At 36.6% G+C, this 18615-nt stretch overlaps 1 protein-coding gene across 8 annotated transcripts in view; it reads left to right on the forward strand.

Moving 5' to 3' along the window:
• Positions 1-18615, forward strand: part of OCIAD1 (OCIA domain containing 1) — a 43653-nt gene that overhangs the window by 22406 nt on the left and 2632 nt on the right. For 5 of the 8 annotated variants that reach the window (XM_069105207.1, XM_069105204.1, XM_069105208.1 and 2 more), the window contains exons 7-8: positions 10406-10584; positions 13895-14047. In XM_069105207.1, the coding sequence (XP_068961308.1) occupies positions 10406-10584; positions 13895-14047 (332 nt within the window). The remainder of the gene's footprint in view (positions 1-10405; positions 10585-13894; positions 14048-18615) is intronic. The other 3 variants (XM_069105209.1, XM_069105210.1, XM_069105203.1) reach the window with 2 other exon arrangements.

The following is an 18615-nucleotide window of genomic DNA, read 5'->3' on the forward strand; positions in this document are numbered from 1 at the left end:
ACACACACACACACACACACACACACACACACACACACACACACACACACATATATATATTTGAATATTTGATTTTAAAACTTTCAATTCCAGATTCATTCCCTTCCCCCCCCTGCCACCCACCCCCACTGGGGAGACAAGCAGTTCAGTATAGGTTGTACATATGTGGCTAATGCAATACAATAACATAGTAGATATATTGTAAAAGACTGACTATATTTCCCTCCCTCCTATCCCACCTCCCACTTGTTCTATTCTCTACTTTGATCGTGTCCCTTTTCAAAAGTGGGTGCTTCCAACTTCCCTCCCCCCGAGCCTGCCCTCCCTTCCATCATCCCCCCTCTCATCCCCTTCCCCCCCTATTATCCTGGAGGGTGAGATCCCCTATTTAGTGTGTATTTCATTCCCTCCTCAAGCCAGATTCAATAGGAATAAGGTTGACCCATTCCCTTTTGCCTTCCTATTCTTCCCCTCCATTGTAACCATTTTCCCTTGCCTCTTCTGTATGAGATAGTTTGCCCCAATCTGTCTCTTCCCATCTCCTCTCATTATATTCCTCTCACCTCTTAATTTCACCTTTTAAGTATCATCCCTTCCTGTTAAGTTGGTCCCTTGCCCTCTATCTATGTATACCTGTAAACATATATACACACATTCACATATGTATTCATATGCCCGCATACCCTCATATAAAGACATATATATATATACATATATATATATATATATATATTTCTAATCCCTTCAACTACTGAGAAAAGTTTCATAAGTTACAATTATTGGTTTTCCATGTAGGAATATTAATAGTTCAACTTTGATAAGTTCCTTATGATTTCTTTTCCCTGCTTACCTTCTCATGCTTCTCTTGCTTCTTGTATCTGAATGTCAGATTTTCTATTCAACTCTGGTTTTCTCAGCAAGAATGCTTAAAAGTCCTGTATTCCACTGAATGACCATATTTTCCCCTGAAACATGATACTCAGTTTTGCTGGGTAGGTGACTCTTGGTCTTAATCCCAGCTCCCTTGACCTCTGGAATATCACATTCCAAGCCCTTCGATCCCTCAGTGTAGAAGCTGCCAGATCCTGGGTTATCCTGATTGTGTTTCCACAATATTCAAATTGTTTCTTCCTAGCTGCTTGTAATATTCTCTCCTTAATCTGGGAATTCCAGAACCTAGCTATAATATTCCTAGGAGTTTTCTTTTGGGGATCTTTTTCAGGAGGTGATTGGTGGATTCTTTCAACCTTTATTTTGCCCTCTCGTTCTAAAATATCAGGGCAGTTTTCTTTGAGAACTTCCTGAAGGATGCTTTCTAGGTTCTTACTTTGGTCATGGCTTTCAGGTCGTCCAATAATTTTTAAATTATCTCTCCTGGATCTATTTTCCAGGTCGGCGGTTTTTCCCATGAGATATTTCACATTGCCTTCTATTCTTTCATTTGTTTGGATCTGTTTAACAGCATCTTGATTTCTCATAAAGTCATTAGCTTCCATTTGCTCCAATCTAATTCTGAAGCAATGATTCTCCTCAGTGAGCTTTTGAGATTCTTTTTCCATCTGGCAAATTCGACTTTTTAAGGCATTCTTCTCCTCATTGCCTTTTTGAGCCTCCTTTGCCATTTGAGTCAGTCTGTTTTTTAAGGTATTATTTTCTTCAGTCAGGCTGTTGACTCTCATTTCATAATTTTCTTGCATTGTTCTCATTTCTCTTCCCAATTTTTCCTCCACTTCTCTTATCTGCTTTTTAAGGTCCTCTATGGCCTGTAACCAGCTTGTATTTTCCTTTGAAGCTTTTGGTGCAGGAGTTCTGACTTCACTGTTTTCCTCCTGTTCCATGCCTTGCTCCTTCTTATCCCCAAAATAGAAGTGTAATGTTGGAATCTTCTGTCTGCTTTGTTTCCTTTGCCTGCTCATTTTGCCACTCAATGATTTGACTTTTGGGCTTTTTGCCACAGTAGGACTCTGCCACCAGACAGGGGAGTTTTCGTCCCAAACGCTGGGGTTTTCTCAGCTGCCGGAGGTATTAGATGGGTTCCCTCTCTGAGGTCTCTACACACTCTGGCAAGCTGGACACACACCCCAGGACCTCCACCCTAGACTGCAATCCAGATCCAAGCAGGTTAAAGCAAGAGCGATTACCCCTCAGACTGGTGCTTGATCCCCCTACACTCTGCAGGCCAGGAGCTGAAGCCCCCACGTGGCGCTGGCAGGCTGTGCTGGCGGCTCAGCGGTTTCTCGCCCTGGGGGTAAAAGCCACGCACTCCCACTTACTGGGTCCCAAAGTCCAGACTGCACTGGCCTCTCACCTTGTCCTTCACATGTATGTATTGATAAATCTGGAAAGGGCCACAGCTGCTGCTGATCTGGAGTCCCTCTGGCTGGCCACTGGTCAGGCCCGCCCTGGGGCTAAAGCCTCGGCGTGGTTCTGGGCTCAGCTCCCAGAGAGCTGCGCTGGCCGATTACTACCCGCCTGCCAGGCTGTCCTCAGCAGGAGGTTTTTTTTTTTCAATTTATCTATTTTTCCTCTGATTTTTAATAGTTCTTCTTTTGTGCTTATTGTAGGATTGTTTATTTTGTTGGCTTTCTAATTTTTAAAACTGCATATTTGGTTTATTAATCCTCTCTTTTTCTTTTTTGTTAATATATGATTGTAAGGATGATTTTTACCCTGAAGGATTGCTTTACCTGCATCCCAGAAATTTTGATATGTTGTTTCATCATTTTCATTTTCTTTTTCGTAACTCTTAAATTGTTTCTATGATTTGTTCTTTAACCTACTCATTATTTAGGATTTCATTGGTAAGTCCTCATTTGGGTAGAATCTTTTGTTTGTGATCACTAAATCATGTTTTTATTGTGTTATGTTCTGTAAAGGATGTGTTAATTTCTGCTTTTTTCATTTGTTTGCAATATCTCTTTGCTCTTGTACATGGTCAATTTTTGTAAAAGTTCCAACAGAAATGTAAATTCTCTTGCTGTCCATTTAGAAGACGCCATAAGTCTTTTAACTCCAGAAATTTGTTCAGTTCCATATTTTTTCTTTTGCTGAGGGATATTGAAGACATTCGGGTTCTGAATGGAAACTTGTTTCTTCTCCCCTTATTAGAATGTTAGTATGATATCTTATGGCTCCTTCCTATTGTTCAGATAAATTTACTGTTTTGGGTTTCTCTTGAGTCTTTTATTTACATTTCAGAGTTCCTACTTGATGGTGATCTTTTCATCAAAAACATTTTTTAAAGTCCTCTTCCATTTAAAAGTCCATTGTTTTCTTTGTAGGATTACATTCTGCTTTGTAGGCTATTAATCATATTTGTAAGTTATCTCTTTTTACCTTTTGGAATATTGTCTTCCATGGTCCCTGGTTTTTAGAAGAAGCTGCCAGGTTTTATGTGATCGTGACTGTTGTTCTTTGATAGTTGAACTGCTTTTTTATATCATAATACTTATATGGGAACTTATATTTGGCTATGGCATTCCTGAAATTTTTCATTTGAGGGAGCTATTCTCAGGAGATGAATGGATTCTTTTTATCATTGCCTTCTGAATCTGGCCAGTTTTCATGTTATTTCTTTTTTTTTTTTTTTTTTAAAGCAATTGGGGTTAAGTAACTTGCTCAAGGTTACATGGCCAGGTGTTTCTGGGTGGGTGCTAAGTATCTGAGCCCGGATGCAATCCCCAGGTCATCCCAACACTGGGGCTGGTGCTCTTACTCACTGTGCTACCTGGCCACCCCCATGTTATTTCTTGAAATATAATATTTAAACTCTTTATTTTAAAAAAATCATTGTTTCTGGGGCAGCTAGGTGGCACAGTGAGTAGAGCACTGGCCCTGGAGTCATGAGGACCTGAGTTCAGATCCTCAGACACTTAACACAAAAACTAGCTGTGTGACCTTGGGCAAGTCACTTAACCCCAATTGCCCTCCCCAAAAAAAATCATTGTTTCTGGATCAGTTTTTTTTTTTTAATGTCATCTAACATCCTCTTTTTTCAGTCTTTTGATTTTGTTGTAATATTTCTTTCTGTTTCATGGAGTCATTGATTTCTGTTTGGTCTATTCTGATTTTTATTCCAGTTCTCTTTGAAGAACTTCGTTTTTTGAATTTTCTTTCCTTGCTTTATTTTTTCTAGGTATTTTGTAAAATTTCTAGATATTTTCATGGAAGAAATTTTTTTTTCTTTTAGTCTGCTTACAATTGTTATGGAATTCAATTTGCAAAAATTTTTGAAACTGGTTGGTGTTTTCTTTAATTTTCTCATCTCCAACTTTAGTTCCTTTGCTGTACTTTGGCTCTGGTGTTTAGACCATGGTTATTCTTTCCCTGGTTTCCTAATGTTTCTATGATGACCTCTACACCTCTCAGGGTTAGGCATCCATAGATCTTTTTTTAATTTTATTTTTTTAATTTTTTGCTTTTTTGGAAGGCAGTTGGGGTTGTTACTTGCCCAAGGTCACACAGCTAGTTTTTTTGTGTGTATGTTAGGTATCTGAGGCTAGATTTGAATTCAGGTCCTCCTGACACCAGGGCCGGTGCTCTATTCACTGCACCACCTAGCCGCCCCATAGGGGATTAGATTCTTTTTTTCTTTTTTTGCTTTTTGGAGGGCAATTGGGGTAAGTGACTTGCCCAAGGTCACGCAGCTAGCTTTTTTGTGTTAAGTGTCTGAGGCCAGTTTTGAACTCAGGTCCTCCTGACTCCAGGGCCGGTGCTCCATTAACTGCGCCACATAGCCACCCCCACAGATCTTTTAATTTCAGAGTATTGTCAGGTGTATGGCCCTCTCTGACACCTCTGGACAGAGTGCTAGGTACTAGTGCCTGGGTTGTCTTGATTGGTGCCAGCTCTTGATGCTTTTAGACTAAAGACTTACAGCCTCCATGTGTCTGGTTATTGGTTTCACTGATTCTGGTAGAAGTACCCCAATGCCTTCTTTTCCTTAAGCTTCTGGCTGACCATTTGTGGTAGAAGAAGTCAATTTTTTCAGTTGATTCAGTTGAATTTAGTTGATTAAATTTTCAATTGTTTGGTAATTGTTCAGTCTGGTGTAAACCCTAAGGGTTTACTGGAAGAGTATGTGGTAGTTAGCCTGCCTCCTATTCAAGCAGCCATTCTTGGCAGGAATTTGTATAATTGTATAAATATATTTGTATAAATGATTCTTCAAAATACATATTTGTATAAGTGATTCTTCAAAAATTTCACATAGTTGGGAAAGTAGGAACAGTTGGAAATGTTTTTATCTATTACTTTTTTGGTATTAATAAGTTCCAGAAATTTTTCCCCATAATTTTCTATTTTTCCTCTTTGAAATAATTCATGTGTTAATCCCTCAATATCTTAACAATTGTTTTACTTCTAGCATGGATTTCCTTTACTTGGTCTGACTAATCCAGCTGCTTTTCTTGTCTTCATTTTTTCTTTAAATTCCTTTTCTTCCTCTATTAGCACATCTTGAACTATGATGTTAAAATCTAAGTATGGTAGCTTGATGATGAAAAGTTTTTTCATAAAAATCTTTGTAAATCTTTTCCATTTGTCTTGTTTGTTGTGCTCACATTTTCATTTCTAAGTGTCCTCATACTGTCTTTGCTTAGTTGAATCTCTTGCTAAATTTTTTTAAAAAAACTATTTGTGTTCTCCATAGCTTTGATGTTTTGATGTGATCAGTTTATAATCTTCTCTTGATCTCTGTTAAGAGTTTATATTCTAAACTAGTGGTGACTTGGGCTATCTACTTGATTAAAATGTGTGACTTATTTTCTGACTAAATTGCTTTCTAAACTTGTTGAATCTTTTTTTTTTTTAAAGCAATTGGGGTTAAGTAACTTGCTCAAGGTTACATGGCCAGTTATTTCTGGGTGTGGTGCTAAGTATCTGAGCCTGGATTTGATCCCCCAGGTCATCCCGACTCTGCTGCCTTTGCTCTTACTCTTACTTACTTTGCTCTTACTACCTGGCCGCCCCTAAACTTGTTGAATCTTTCTGTTATACCAGTTGATTTGCATCAATTTGTCAGCTAGTTAGGGATACAAAGAAAAGTGATACAATCCTTGCCCCCGAGGAACTTAGGGGCAAAATTAGGTTTTATTGGGCAAAGCATGCTATTTAAACAGACAGAATGAATATATACAAATAAATAGAAGGTGGTTATGTACTAGGTAATAAGGGAAGGGAAAGTGTTGGAGAGGGACTTATAAGATCAGAAAATGCTTTGTGTAGAAGGTGGTACTAGATCTATCCTGGAGGAAGAAACATTCTCTGAGGCAGAGATGAGAAAGGAATGCGTTGAAGGCATGAGGAAAAACCAGTGCAAAAGCAAGGAAACAGTAGATGGAGGCCCCTGTTAGAAGAATAGAAAAAGACTAACTTATTAGCAGTAGTTCGAAGTGTGAGAAGAGGTGTAATATATAATGAGTTTAGAAAGACTAGGTCCTAAAGGATTTTAAAAACCAAACAGTTTATATTTTATCCTATTAGGTAATATGGAGTCACTACAATTTACTAAATAAGGGAGTGGTATAGTCAGATTTTTCACTTTTGGCAGGTCTGTGGAAGATGAATTAAAGGGAGGAGAAATTTAAGGTGGGGAGACCAGTAAGGAGGCTGTTTCAGTAGTTCAGGTAGATGTGGTGAGGCCCAAAAGAAGGGGGTAACTTTGTGAGTAAACAGGGGTTCAGATGTTATAGAAGTAGAAACAGCAAGATTTGGCAACTGGAGTTATGGGGTAAGAGAGAATGAGGAGTTTTCAGTATGAAGACTAGTCCACATTTCCTCTGTTGATTACTCATTTCTCATTATGCATAATTTGTTTGAATAGGTCAAGATTGAATTGTTTCAAATGTCATGTCTTTTTACATTTTTATTCTTTTAGGTTTTTATTAATTTTCATTGTTGTTCTAGCAAGTATATATAAACATATGCAGTGTCTTTCATTACTCATATCAGTAATTAGTATTTTCCTGTCTATTAAAATATAATCAGTTACATTTTTATTATTAGATGCCTTTGCCTATCAGTTCTTTTCATCAATAAATTATCAATAATATATAAGCATAAGGTTTTTGTAGTTGACTCATTTTTTGCCTTTCTCAGTCCTTTTTCTTGAACCATGTTTTCCAGTGTATTTCTTTTCATCTTCATATATTCCCACCTTTGCATTGAAGTAATTAAATATCAAAGTGTGTGTTGCTATAATTAGAGGAGTGGGTTTATCAGGTTAATTTTGAGTTCTCTACTTTTTCATCCATCATAAGAGATATTGGTACGTGATCTGCCCTTGTTTTTATGGATACCTTTTCACAAATACCTATCATGAGCAAGGCAATACAAAATATGTTCCATTATATGATGTCTCTTACTGCCTTTGGGCAATCAAATATGAGGTTATATTTGTGAAGAACTCAGCACAGTGCCTGGCATATAGTAGGCCCTTACTAAGTTCTTATTCTCTCACTCCTTCCCTTTGGGAGCCTAATAAAACTACTAGTTCCTTTATTTGTTACTCAAAGAAGAACCCATGAACCTTCCTTTAGTAGCTTCTAGTTTTGTTTATAATGAGAATTTCAAGATTGAGATTATTCATTTCTTCAGTACTTCCTTCACTCATTGGTGATTGGAAGAGAATCTCACAGTTTATAGAGAGTCTCAACACTGTGATTCTCATCACTTTATTCTTTTCCATGACATTGTCACTATCTCTGCATAAATAGAAAGGGACTGCACAGGAAGGAGCACCATTTGTATTTTTCTTTGTTTCATGGATTATCATGACTAAATAATTCATCACCCAACACTTACTGGTGAGGAGCCTCTTCCATATTTAGCTAAGCTCAAAAGACTTTCTCACATCCTCAAGATGTAGTCTATTGCCAGGACTTTTTTCAGCTTATTAGGAACTGTCGGCTTGTGTTGAGCTAGCATAGTCATTAAGAACCCTGAGTAACCTCCATGCCATGATAAAACATCAGAGGAGGACTTTTTAGCAGATAACTTTAGTAACATTTTAAAGTGAACTGGTATTTTGTACATCCAGTAGCATTACAGTTGAAAACTAGCATTTATGTATGAGAGAGTTTTTATTCATTTTGCAGCAATTATGTTTGCTTATGTATAGAAAGAAAGAAAAAAAAAACTGCAGCCCCAGCTTAGGAACCATTGGCTTAGCTAGAGTTCAGGACCTTTCACCGTCTGACTTCCATGTAGCTTTCTGTAGTGTTGTAAGGTTTCAAAAAACAACAACCCCTCAAAAACTTTATTCCAACAATCTTAATAATTATGCTATTCTAGATAATATAACTATTATCGCTATTTTATAGATGAAGGAATGGTATTTTAAGTAAATTGCTTAAGGTCACATAGTGTTAGAGACAGGACTTAATTCTAATTCTTCTGCTTCTCCATGTAGTACGCACTGAAAAGTGTGCTGGATTTAGGTTTGAATTTTGTTTCTTCTACTTCTCTTTGTTCCTTGATTCCTCATCTCTAAAGTGGGGACATTGGACTACATGGCTTCTAAGTTCCTTCCAGCTCTAAATCTGTGATTTATATACTGTTTCCCCTAAAAATTCAGGTGCCCCACAGCTTGTTCCATGCTTTCTCTACCCTGTGCCATCTCAGATATCCTCTTCCCGTATCTTCATATTGACTATCTACTCATCTTTCAAAGTTCAGCTCAAATGCTGCTTCCTTTGTGAAGTGTTATCAGCATAAAGATTTTTTCCCTCATGTTCTTATAGAATTTTATAATCTTTCTGTGCTTATAGTAATTCTTATTTATATTATCTTTGACTCTGTATGTCTTCTCTTTTAAAAAAAACTGTATGCTTGGAGCGGCTAGGTGCCGCAGTGAATAGAGCACCGGCCCTGGACTCAGGAGGACCTGAATTCAAATCTGACCTCAGACACTTAACACAAAAACTAGCCATGTGACCTTGGGCGAGTCACTTAACCCCTTGCTCTTCCTTCCCCCCTCCAAAAAAGCAAAACAAAAACAAAAAAAAACCTATGTTTTTTAAGCCTGAGAACCAGGTCTTATTTATATTATTATCTCTTCTAGTACCCAGTATATATATATATATATATATATAATATATGTATATATATATTATATATATGTATATGTATATAGTAGTCATTTGTAATAAAGAAATATATGTACAAATAATATGCTAATTCCAAAAGCTACTGTCAGAATTTCTATCTCTACCCTGAGTTTACTGGCTGCCTATCATTTTGTAATGCCTACCAACCCTTTAACCAAAGACCAGCAGGTATCTCTCCCTATCCCTCATTCCCAAATAAAGAAATGAACAGTGTGAATTGATATAGACCAATATATGCATTTATTTGGTGTTCATTTATTTATTTATTAAGTGGTTGCTGTGTGCCAGGTACTGTGGTAGGCAGAAAGGCAAAAAAAACCAATTCTCTTTGTTCAAATATATCAAATCATATTAAGAATGTTTGGTATTGTTAATTATTATAATACACATGCTATAATAAACCTCACCAAAAGAATATCATCATTACATTGATCAATAATTGTCATCATCATTACTAATTACAAACATTTCTCAACACATATTTCCTACTGTGTGTAGAGTCTAGGATTAGAGGGGTATACTGCAAGAGTATCTGTCTTCCAGAGGTTTACTGTTTGTTTAGTTGAGGGGACAGTTATAAAAACATAAATAATAGTGACTGACATTTATATGGTATTTTACATATTTTATTTCATTTGAACTTTTTTTGCAGACCTGTAAGATGAGCAGTCCTGATATTGACCTCATTTTATAGATGAGGAAACTGCTAATATCATCAACAGAGATGTCAAGGGACTTTTCCTATATCACATAGCTAGTTTGTTGGGATTTGAACCTAAACCTTCCAACACCTAATTCAGTGCTTTTAACACTATACTAGCATAGGCTGAAGGCTACATGAGTGATAGTGATAAGTGTCACAGAGGTTCAGAGGACTCAGGTGGTGCCAGAATTGGTGTCATCTGTGGAACTCATCTTTTTTTTATAAGATTTGATTTAGTCACATTAGTATGTATGTAATGATGATAATGATGTTATATAGAACTGGACCTAATTTTTAGTTAGTGTTTTTCGTCCCAAAGTTCTATAAAACACTTTACATCTGGCTTATAAATCCCAATAATTAATAGATTAGTCTTTGTTCCCTATTATGTTTGCCATTTAAAGTGTCAGAGCTCAGTGAGTGTTAAATTAGAGGTACCGTTTATTTTTAATGTCTTAGTACTAAAGACACATTTGATTATATTGTTTAAAATTACTATATTAAAAACATTTTATCCAAGTACTTTAAAAAAATAAGATAATTATTCTGGGATACTAACATATCACTATTTTTTTATTGTGGTTTTATTTCTCAGATATTTTTCACAAAAAGCAGGATTTGAGTCACAAATAACTGAGAATTCATCTTTTGGAACATCTCCCACATCTGAAAGCAGTGTAAAAGAAGGTCCTTCTCCTACATATGAACCAGTCCCCTTCAGTGCTTCTATGAATGAATCAACTCCTACTGGTATTACTGATTATAAAGCGCAAGGTATAATTTATGTTGAAATGAATTTCGTTATTTTATTGTTCAGTTTGTAATAATCTTTAGTTGATAATAATGCACTTTTACAATGATTTTTAATTTATGACATGTTGTCTATCCATTTTCTCACTTGACTCATAGAGGTAGATAGCACAGGTGTTACTACCATTTGATAGAGTGTGCAGCTTGATTTTAATGGTAGCAGGAAATTTATTGCAAAAATATTCTAATTCTATAATTTTTTAATCATCATAATTTTTTAGTTTCCAAAAATATTATTTCATGCTCATAGGTTTTAGAATTTTATTAGGCAGTTTCTTTCTTTTTTTTTTTTTGGAGGGCATTTGGGGTTAAGTGACTTGCCCAAGGTCACTTAGTTTTTGTGTTAAGCGTCTGAGGCTGGATTTGAACTCAGGTCCTCCTGACTCCAGGGCTGGTGTTCTATTCACTGGGCCAACTAGCCACCCCGGCAGTGTTTCTTGAGCCTTCATAATTGCCAAAAATTACTTCTTGATCTACCATTTTGGTACTACATTTTTCTAAAAAAGAATTTGTATTAATATGTTTTGTTTTTACATAACCTATATTTCTCATTGTTTTTCTTCCCTAACATTGGTAGTGAATTAGTTTTTATAAATTTTGAATCTTCCATTTTGCTCTACACTTTTCCATTTTATTATTTCATTGGCTTTTATAGGTTCAATAATCATCTCTATGCTGATAAACTCCTAAATCTAGATAGTTAGCGTCAATAACTTTCTCATGAATTCTAGTCCTACATCTCCAACAGTTTGATGGAGATCTTCACATTTTATAGCATCTAATTATAAAGCACTTGACACAATATGTGTGCAAATATATTGTTACCCTTTCAAGAACATTTTATAAGTAGGCTAACAAACATTTCCTAAACTATTTCTGAGAAAATCTTGTGTTCTATGCAGTGTAAATAGGTGTTCTATGAGAAGCAGTATGGTGAGTGGGCAAAAGTGTGAGATTTTGTTTCAGAAGACCTCATTTTGAATCCCTTCTTTACCATTTAACCATATATATCTTTGGGCAATTCACTAAACCTCTCTTGGTCTTAGTTTCCCCATCTCTAAAATGAGGACGTTAGATTAGATGATCTCAGAGATCAAATGTAGCCCTAAATCTATGATATTCTGGTCCTGTGTCTGAAATGGAACAAATTATCTTTTTTTTTCTATACTCTCCTCTCCTCCAAATTTCCTATTTCTCTAGAGAACACTATATTATTCTCTAGTAAACTCACTTCAGATCTAAAACCCTGAATCTTAAGAAATTTGCCCAAGTTTACATAGCTAATTGGTGGAAGAGCAAGGATTATTAGAACTCGGGTCTCCTAATTCCTTCTTTTGATAAGCTGACCTCTCCAGTTTTGACTTTGCCCAATAAACATCAATGTGCATCTGAGGTCTGGGCCCATGCTGGGTGCCTTTCTATCTCCATTGAACCTAACTGAGTTTTTACTTCACTGGGATACCTTTTGAGAAATGACTTATTGAAACATTAGGGTAGGACCTTAGTGAGGAAATAACATAAGAAGAATAGGAGAAAACATTCACCAACTCTTCAGTACCAACTATGTACAAAGCACTGAGCTAAGGGAGAGAAAAAAAAGACTGTAGCTGTGTCTTATATTTTTATGCATTTTGTAAATCTATTTTTTGTTTTGAAAAATTTCTAATTAGGCTTCTGAGCTCCTCAACAGTCATCATTTATGAAGTATATCTTTTTTCAGTTACCTTGATTTTTTTTTCAGTCATATTCAAAATAAGTTATACCTTTTTTGTCTTCAAAGGAACTTGGAAAAGCAATTTAGGAATTACATTAAAAGTCATTCAGGTTATTTGCAATGTGTAATTTTGGTAACAAAAATTCTGTAGAAATGTATAGACGTTTTCCCTTGTTTTTTGTTGAACTATTTTGGTTTTGCCCTGAGGGACTATCTCAGAGGTGAAGTGCTTGCTTTTATTTTTCTCTGTCAGTGGGTACTAATTGTAATCACTTCCACTTCTTTGAAACTACTACTTATCTTTGAGATAATGTATAGTGCTAGTGTTTTCTGAACTGGCCTCTGAGGAAAGTAAAGTTATAAATGTTTGCTCTATCTAGAATCATTTTGCAGATTTCCCTGATAAAAATATAAGTTTAGATGATACCTCTTTGTGGTTCCATATCATCTTTGGCATGTGTTTTGGAATGAAGTAAACAGGAAAATTGTTCTTGAAGACCCATTGTTGGGATTGGCATTATTTTGAATGCGCACACACACATACATACGTGTGTGTACACGCATGCATGCATGTATGAATGTGCACAACGTACATATGTATATATGTGGGGCCTATATGTGTACATATAAACATACAGAATATGTAAATATATATTGCTTATTATACTTAGCTATGAACTAGAAATTCTAAAATTACAAATTCTTGTTTGGCTTTGGATTACTAAGGAAACCTAATTATTCCCAGGTATAAAATTTTTCACCTTTAAAAGTTGTAATTCTGTTCCCTATATATAGCTAGTAATTACTAGTTGATTATCCAAAATTGGTGGCAATTTATATCTGAGATAGCTTATGGAAATTATTAGCAAAACTGATCAAAAGATATTTAATCAGGGGTTCTTAAAGTTACTTTTTTGTGTCATGAACCCCTTTAGCCATCTTGTGAAGCCTATGGACCCTTTCTCAGAATAATGTCTGTTTTTTACATTCATATTTGAAGAAAATGCTAAATTACAGTAGAGATAAGTGAAAAAAATATAATTTTGCCCCAACTCAGTTCACAAGATACCCTGAAATCTTTCCACAAGTAGGTCTGTGGACCCCAGGTTAAGAACCTCTGTATTAAATTCATAGAAATGCTAAGTAGTAATAAAAATGAATAGCTGGATATGTATAAATGCACACTTACTTGATAAGTCATTCTTTCTCTTTAGTTCTATGTGTAGTCTCAGTATTTTTCCAGTTCATAACATCTTAAAGAGTTTAAATTGGTATTTTATGTGATAATATAGAGTATACTTTTTCTTGGTAGACTTAATCTTGTAGCAGTTACAGACTGTCTTTAAGCTTTGAAATAAGCTAAACAGTCTTCAAAGTGGTATAAGAACTGATTTTCCTCTCAGTTCCTTTTTTTTTTTTTTAATGTTATGTGTTTCAAAAGCATGGTGGAAAAACTTGAACTATTTCTTTTATTGTATGGTCAAATGGGACTTGTTCTTTGAGTTGCATTGCATTTATACCATGCCTTCTATGATCATTTATCTCCTTTGATTGCTTTAGGACCTGATACAACTGTGGAAGAAAGTCCTAAGAGAAAAGCTGTCACATATGAAGAATTAAGGAACAAGAACAGAGAAACATATGAAGTAAATTTGTCACAAAAAGGTGACACCCCACTCAGATCTATGCAGGAAAGAACACCAAAAAAACAAGGTATGGTGGCTTACGATGTAGTTAGTTTTCTTAACGGCATTGTCAATTGCAGAATTAGCTCCACTATTTGTTATGTTTTTTAATTTCTTAGACATTGAATTTTATAAATTAATTAAATTTAAATTTTTTAAAATTGTGAATATTACATTTTAAATTAGAATTTGGTTGTGTTAAAATTTAATACTTCTTCATATCCCAAACTTCACTGTATTTTAACTTATATTACTTATGAAAATAGATACTGACTCAAAAAGAAATAAGATTTTCTAACAAGCATACCAGAACTTGAGTGCCAGTATGGCACAGCAGATAGTGATCTCCTAGGAATTAGGCTGACCATTGGTGAGTCCCTAACCTCCCAGGGCTCTAGGTTACTCTGTAAGTTACAGATGAGTTGCTGGTTTGCACCATTAGAGGAAATTTCTACAATGGGAGTTTCCACAACTGTAGAAATTACATGTCTATACCATAACAGACAGTTGTCTCCTTCAGTGTAATCATGCGAGGGGTCTACATGTTTATTTCAACAAACATTTGTTGCTTGTTGTGCTTACTATGTGCCAGGCACTAGAGAAAGAAGAAAAGCAAAAACAACCTCTGCCTTCAAAGAGTCCACATTTTAGTTGGGGAGAGAACACATATGCAACTCGGTACAAGATTAGTTAGATGTAATCTGAGAGGGAAGGTACAACCACTAAAGGGGACTGGGAAAGGCTTTGCAGAAAGTGGGATTTTAGCTGAGGCTTGAAGGAAGTCAGGAGGCAAAGATGAGGGAGAGATTTCCAGGCATGGAGAACAGACAATCAGTGGAAGTATTGGGCAATGGAATGTCTTATAGTAGAATGACCAGGAGGTATGTGTCACTGGATTGTAGGGTATGTGGAGAGGAATAAAGCGCGTTAAGTAGAGTAGAAAGATCGGAAGAGTCCAGTTTATGGAAGGCTTTAAAACCCAAAGCAGAGGGTTTTAAACCACATCTGTGGTCTCTCCTGTACTTCAGGAAGATTATTTTGATAGCTAAGTAGAGGATGGACTGAAATGGGGAGAGATCTAAAGTAGGGGGGCTAACCAGAAGGTTATTGAAATAGTTCAGGTAAGAGGCGATGGAGCCTGTGCCAGGGTAGAAACAGTGTCAGTGGAAGGAAGGAGGCATATAGAAGAGATGTTATAAAAGTAGAATTAACAAGCCATGGCAAAAAATTGGATAAGTGGATGAGACTGAGTTAGTTGAGGGTGACACCTAGGTTGTGAGTCTGGGGGGGGACTGGGAGGATGGTGGTATCCTTGACAGTAATAAAGAAGTTTAAAAACATGAGAGGATTTGGTTGGAGGGGAGGGATAGAAGATAATGAGTTCAGTTAGTTTTAATAACAAGTGGTAGATCTGAGAATGGTCATGAGAGACGTAGGGATGTATATAAAAAGATCCCAAGAATCCTCTGAAAAGAGATGATAATTGACTCCATGGGATCTGGTGAGATCATCAAGTGAAATAGTATAGAGGGAGAAGAAAAGAGGGCCCAGGACAGAGTCCTACAAGACACCCATGGTTAACAGGTATGACCTGGATGAAGATCCAGCTGAGGAGACAGAAGAGAAGGAGAACCAGGAAAGGGAGGTCTCCTGAAAATCTAGAAAGAAAAGGAATGTGAAGGAGAAGAGCATGATCCACAGTGACAGAGGCCTCAGAGAGGCAGCAAGGATGAGGATGGCCATTAAAAGATTGTTAGTAACTTTGGAGATTGCTAGCAATTTCTGTTGAATGATGAAGTTAGAAGCCAGCCTTTAAAGAGTCAAAAAGAGAATGAGTGAGGGCGGCTAGGTGGCGCAGTGAATAGAGCACCAGCCCTGGAGTCAGGAGGACCCAAGTTCAAACTCGACCTTAGACACTTAACACTTACTAGCCGTGTGACCTTGGGCAAGTCACTTAACCCCAATTGCCCTCCAAACTCTCCCCCCCCCCAAATATGTATATATATAATTGTACATAGATTTTTCAAGGAGTTTATCCCCAAGAGAGATAGAGGGTGATAGCTAGAGAATGCTTTTAAGTGAGAGGTTTTTGAGGATGGGAAGACAAGGGCATGTTCATTGGTAGTAGAGAGAGAGCCAGTAGAAAAAGAGATTGAAGGTAAGTGTGAGAGATGAGTTGATACGGAGGTCAATCTGCTGGAGAAGACAGGATGGAAAAGGATTACTTGCATGTACAGAGAGGGATTTGCTTTGGCAAGGAAAGGAGTTGCCTCTGTAATATGAGATGGGTGAAGGAAGAAACAATGGCAGAAGTCATATTACTAGTGTGAGATGAGGAGGGGAGAAAAGGGAACTCTTGGTAAATGACTTCAATTTTCCCAGTGAAATATGAGGCCAGTATAAGCTGAGAGTGTGGGTAGAGGGTGACTGACCCATGAGAGGTTTGGTAGGGATGGATTGGTAGAGTTGTAGAGGCTTGGTAAAGTTGCTGTGGTAAAAGGTATTAATGAATTGGTTAGGAATCTGTGAAAGAATCATTTTGTTGCAGTGAGGACCCAGTTGAGATGAAACAGGAATCTGTAGTGCCCAGTTAGCATGATTTGTGATTTTTCCCTAGCTTCATTCAGCAGCACATGAATAAGAGAGACGGCAGCAATTGGTGGGGGCAATCCAAGATTGTGACTTGGCAGGTGAAGATTGGCAGTGGGATTAGGAGCAAGGTATTCATGAGTAGAGAGGTTAGTGTGGAGTTGAACTAGTTCACCGAAGAGTCAAGATGGAGAAGGAGAGAGAGTGTAACCGATTCAGGGGTAATGACCTGGAAAAGATGGGGAGGTTGAGGGGCTGGAGGTAATAGTGAGAAGAAAGAATAGGATTAGGGGCTATAAGGCAGGGAAAGAGAATAATAAAATATCATAAAATAAAGGAATTTTAGGTTTCTTGAACATGGAAGTACTTGTAGGTAATAGCGATGGTCAAGGGGAGTATGATTATCTCTGTGTAGCTGTGAAGTGGAGTAGAGAAGTAGGTCATCAGAAGTGAGAACCTAGAAAGTTCAGGTGCTTGAGGGAGTATCAGCATGCAGGAGTTGAGGAGGAGAGAGTCTGTGTGAGCCAGACACTGAATTCATGGAGCAAAGAAGGAGAATGTCCTGGGCACTGATAACCAGAATCTTGATAAATATGTATTGATCCTTTAAAGAGAAGGAGGAGGTTACTGAGTGACAAAGGTAGATGGAGAGTCTTGAAGTGGCCATTGGGGAGCATGGAGTATTTTGACTCCTCACCATGAGCAGTGAGTCAGGGGGTATGAGTGAAAGCATGATCTCTGCTCAAAGGGGTAACCAAGGATGCCATTTCATCAGGAGGGAGATTGAAGGAGTTAAATTGGTTGTGGCTACTGTACAAAGCGTTTTGTTTTTAACTTTTTTTAAGTGCCCACAGCACATTCTTTTGCATGTTCTCAGGGTTGGTTATCCTTTGAGTGGATGTGATTTTTTAAAAAATTGCTCATTTGGAGTTAAGCCTGACTGAGATGAATGAGAACCCTGGGCACAGCCAATTCATGACTATAAAGTAATCAGTTTGACTGGAATTCTGAAGATGTTTTGAGCAATGGCAGTGACATGGAGAAGAATGTGGTTTCCTGTGATGATTTTAAAAGAATAAGATTTTTCTGGATATGTTCATTCTAATACAGGTCTTTTTAAAAGTTTCATAGTCATATCTAATAAACTACAATCTCTTTATCTTAACTATGTCATCTAGTTCTTCATTTTGGACACAATTGAACAAATTTTGTTTTCAGTTTATTTTAGCCTTTAGTTTTTCCTCTAGCATTTGGGCATTGCACAAAAGTACATGAAACAATCAAACTTACTGGTCAAAACAAGTTAGTCCTTATTTGGGGCATATTTTAAATAGTATTGTTCTCTCAAAATAGAATGACAGCTATTTTCTTGAGTTGTTTTCACAGTGTAGAATTCAGTGCTTTTTAAGTTGTGGAATTTAAAAGGATGTGTCATTGTTTTCAGAAGTTTATTCTGTTTTAAAAATTAAAGAAAGGAAGGAAGAGGTCCTTGGCACTGAGCTTGAGTCATTTCTGGATGGGCAAACACAACTTCATAGCAGAGAATTCCAAGCAGTTATAAAATATCAACACTTGTTTTCCATTCTTTAAAATTGTCATCATCTAAGTGTACAGGCTTGCCGCCAGCAGGGGTGCCCCCCCGCCGTCCAGTTTAAGATAGTTTTATTATTCAATTCAACTAATGCTTATGTGGGGTTTTCTATGTACAAGGCACTATCCAGATTTATTAAACAGATAAATTAGAGAGTGATAATTCACATTACAAAAGGATTCCTCCCTTTGTAAGAGGATTTAGTTATTTTAAATAGAAAGGTCCCCAATGCATCTCAAATATGAATAATTTCTAAAAGTGTTATTTTCATACAACTTTTCAGTAATATGTAAAGTCTGTTGTGTAAAGTGAAATATACCTTTGTCTTAAAAAAGAGATTCTGCTTTCATTTACTAATAGATAGATAGGTAGATAGATAGATAGATAGATAGATAGATAGATAGATAGATAGATAG

Source organism: Petaurus breviceps, unplaced genomic scaffold, assembly GCF_028583685.1.
Source record: "Petaurus breviceps papuanus isolate PSGF00001 unplaced genomic scaffold, PetGlider_PUasm1.0 76, whole genome shotgun sequence".
Taxonomy (NCBI): domain Eukaryota; kingdom Metazoa; phylum Chordata; class Mammalia; order Diprotodontia; family Petauridae; genus Petaurus; species Petaurus breviceps.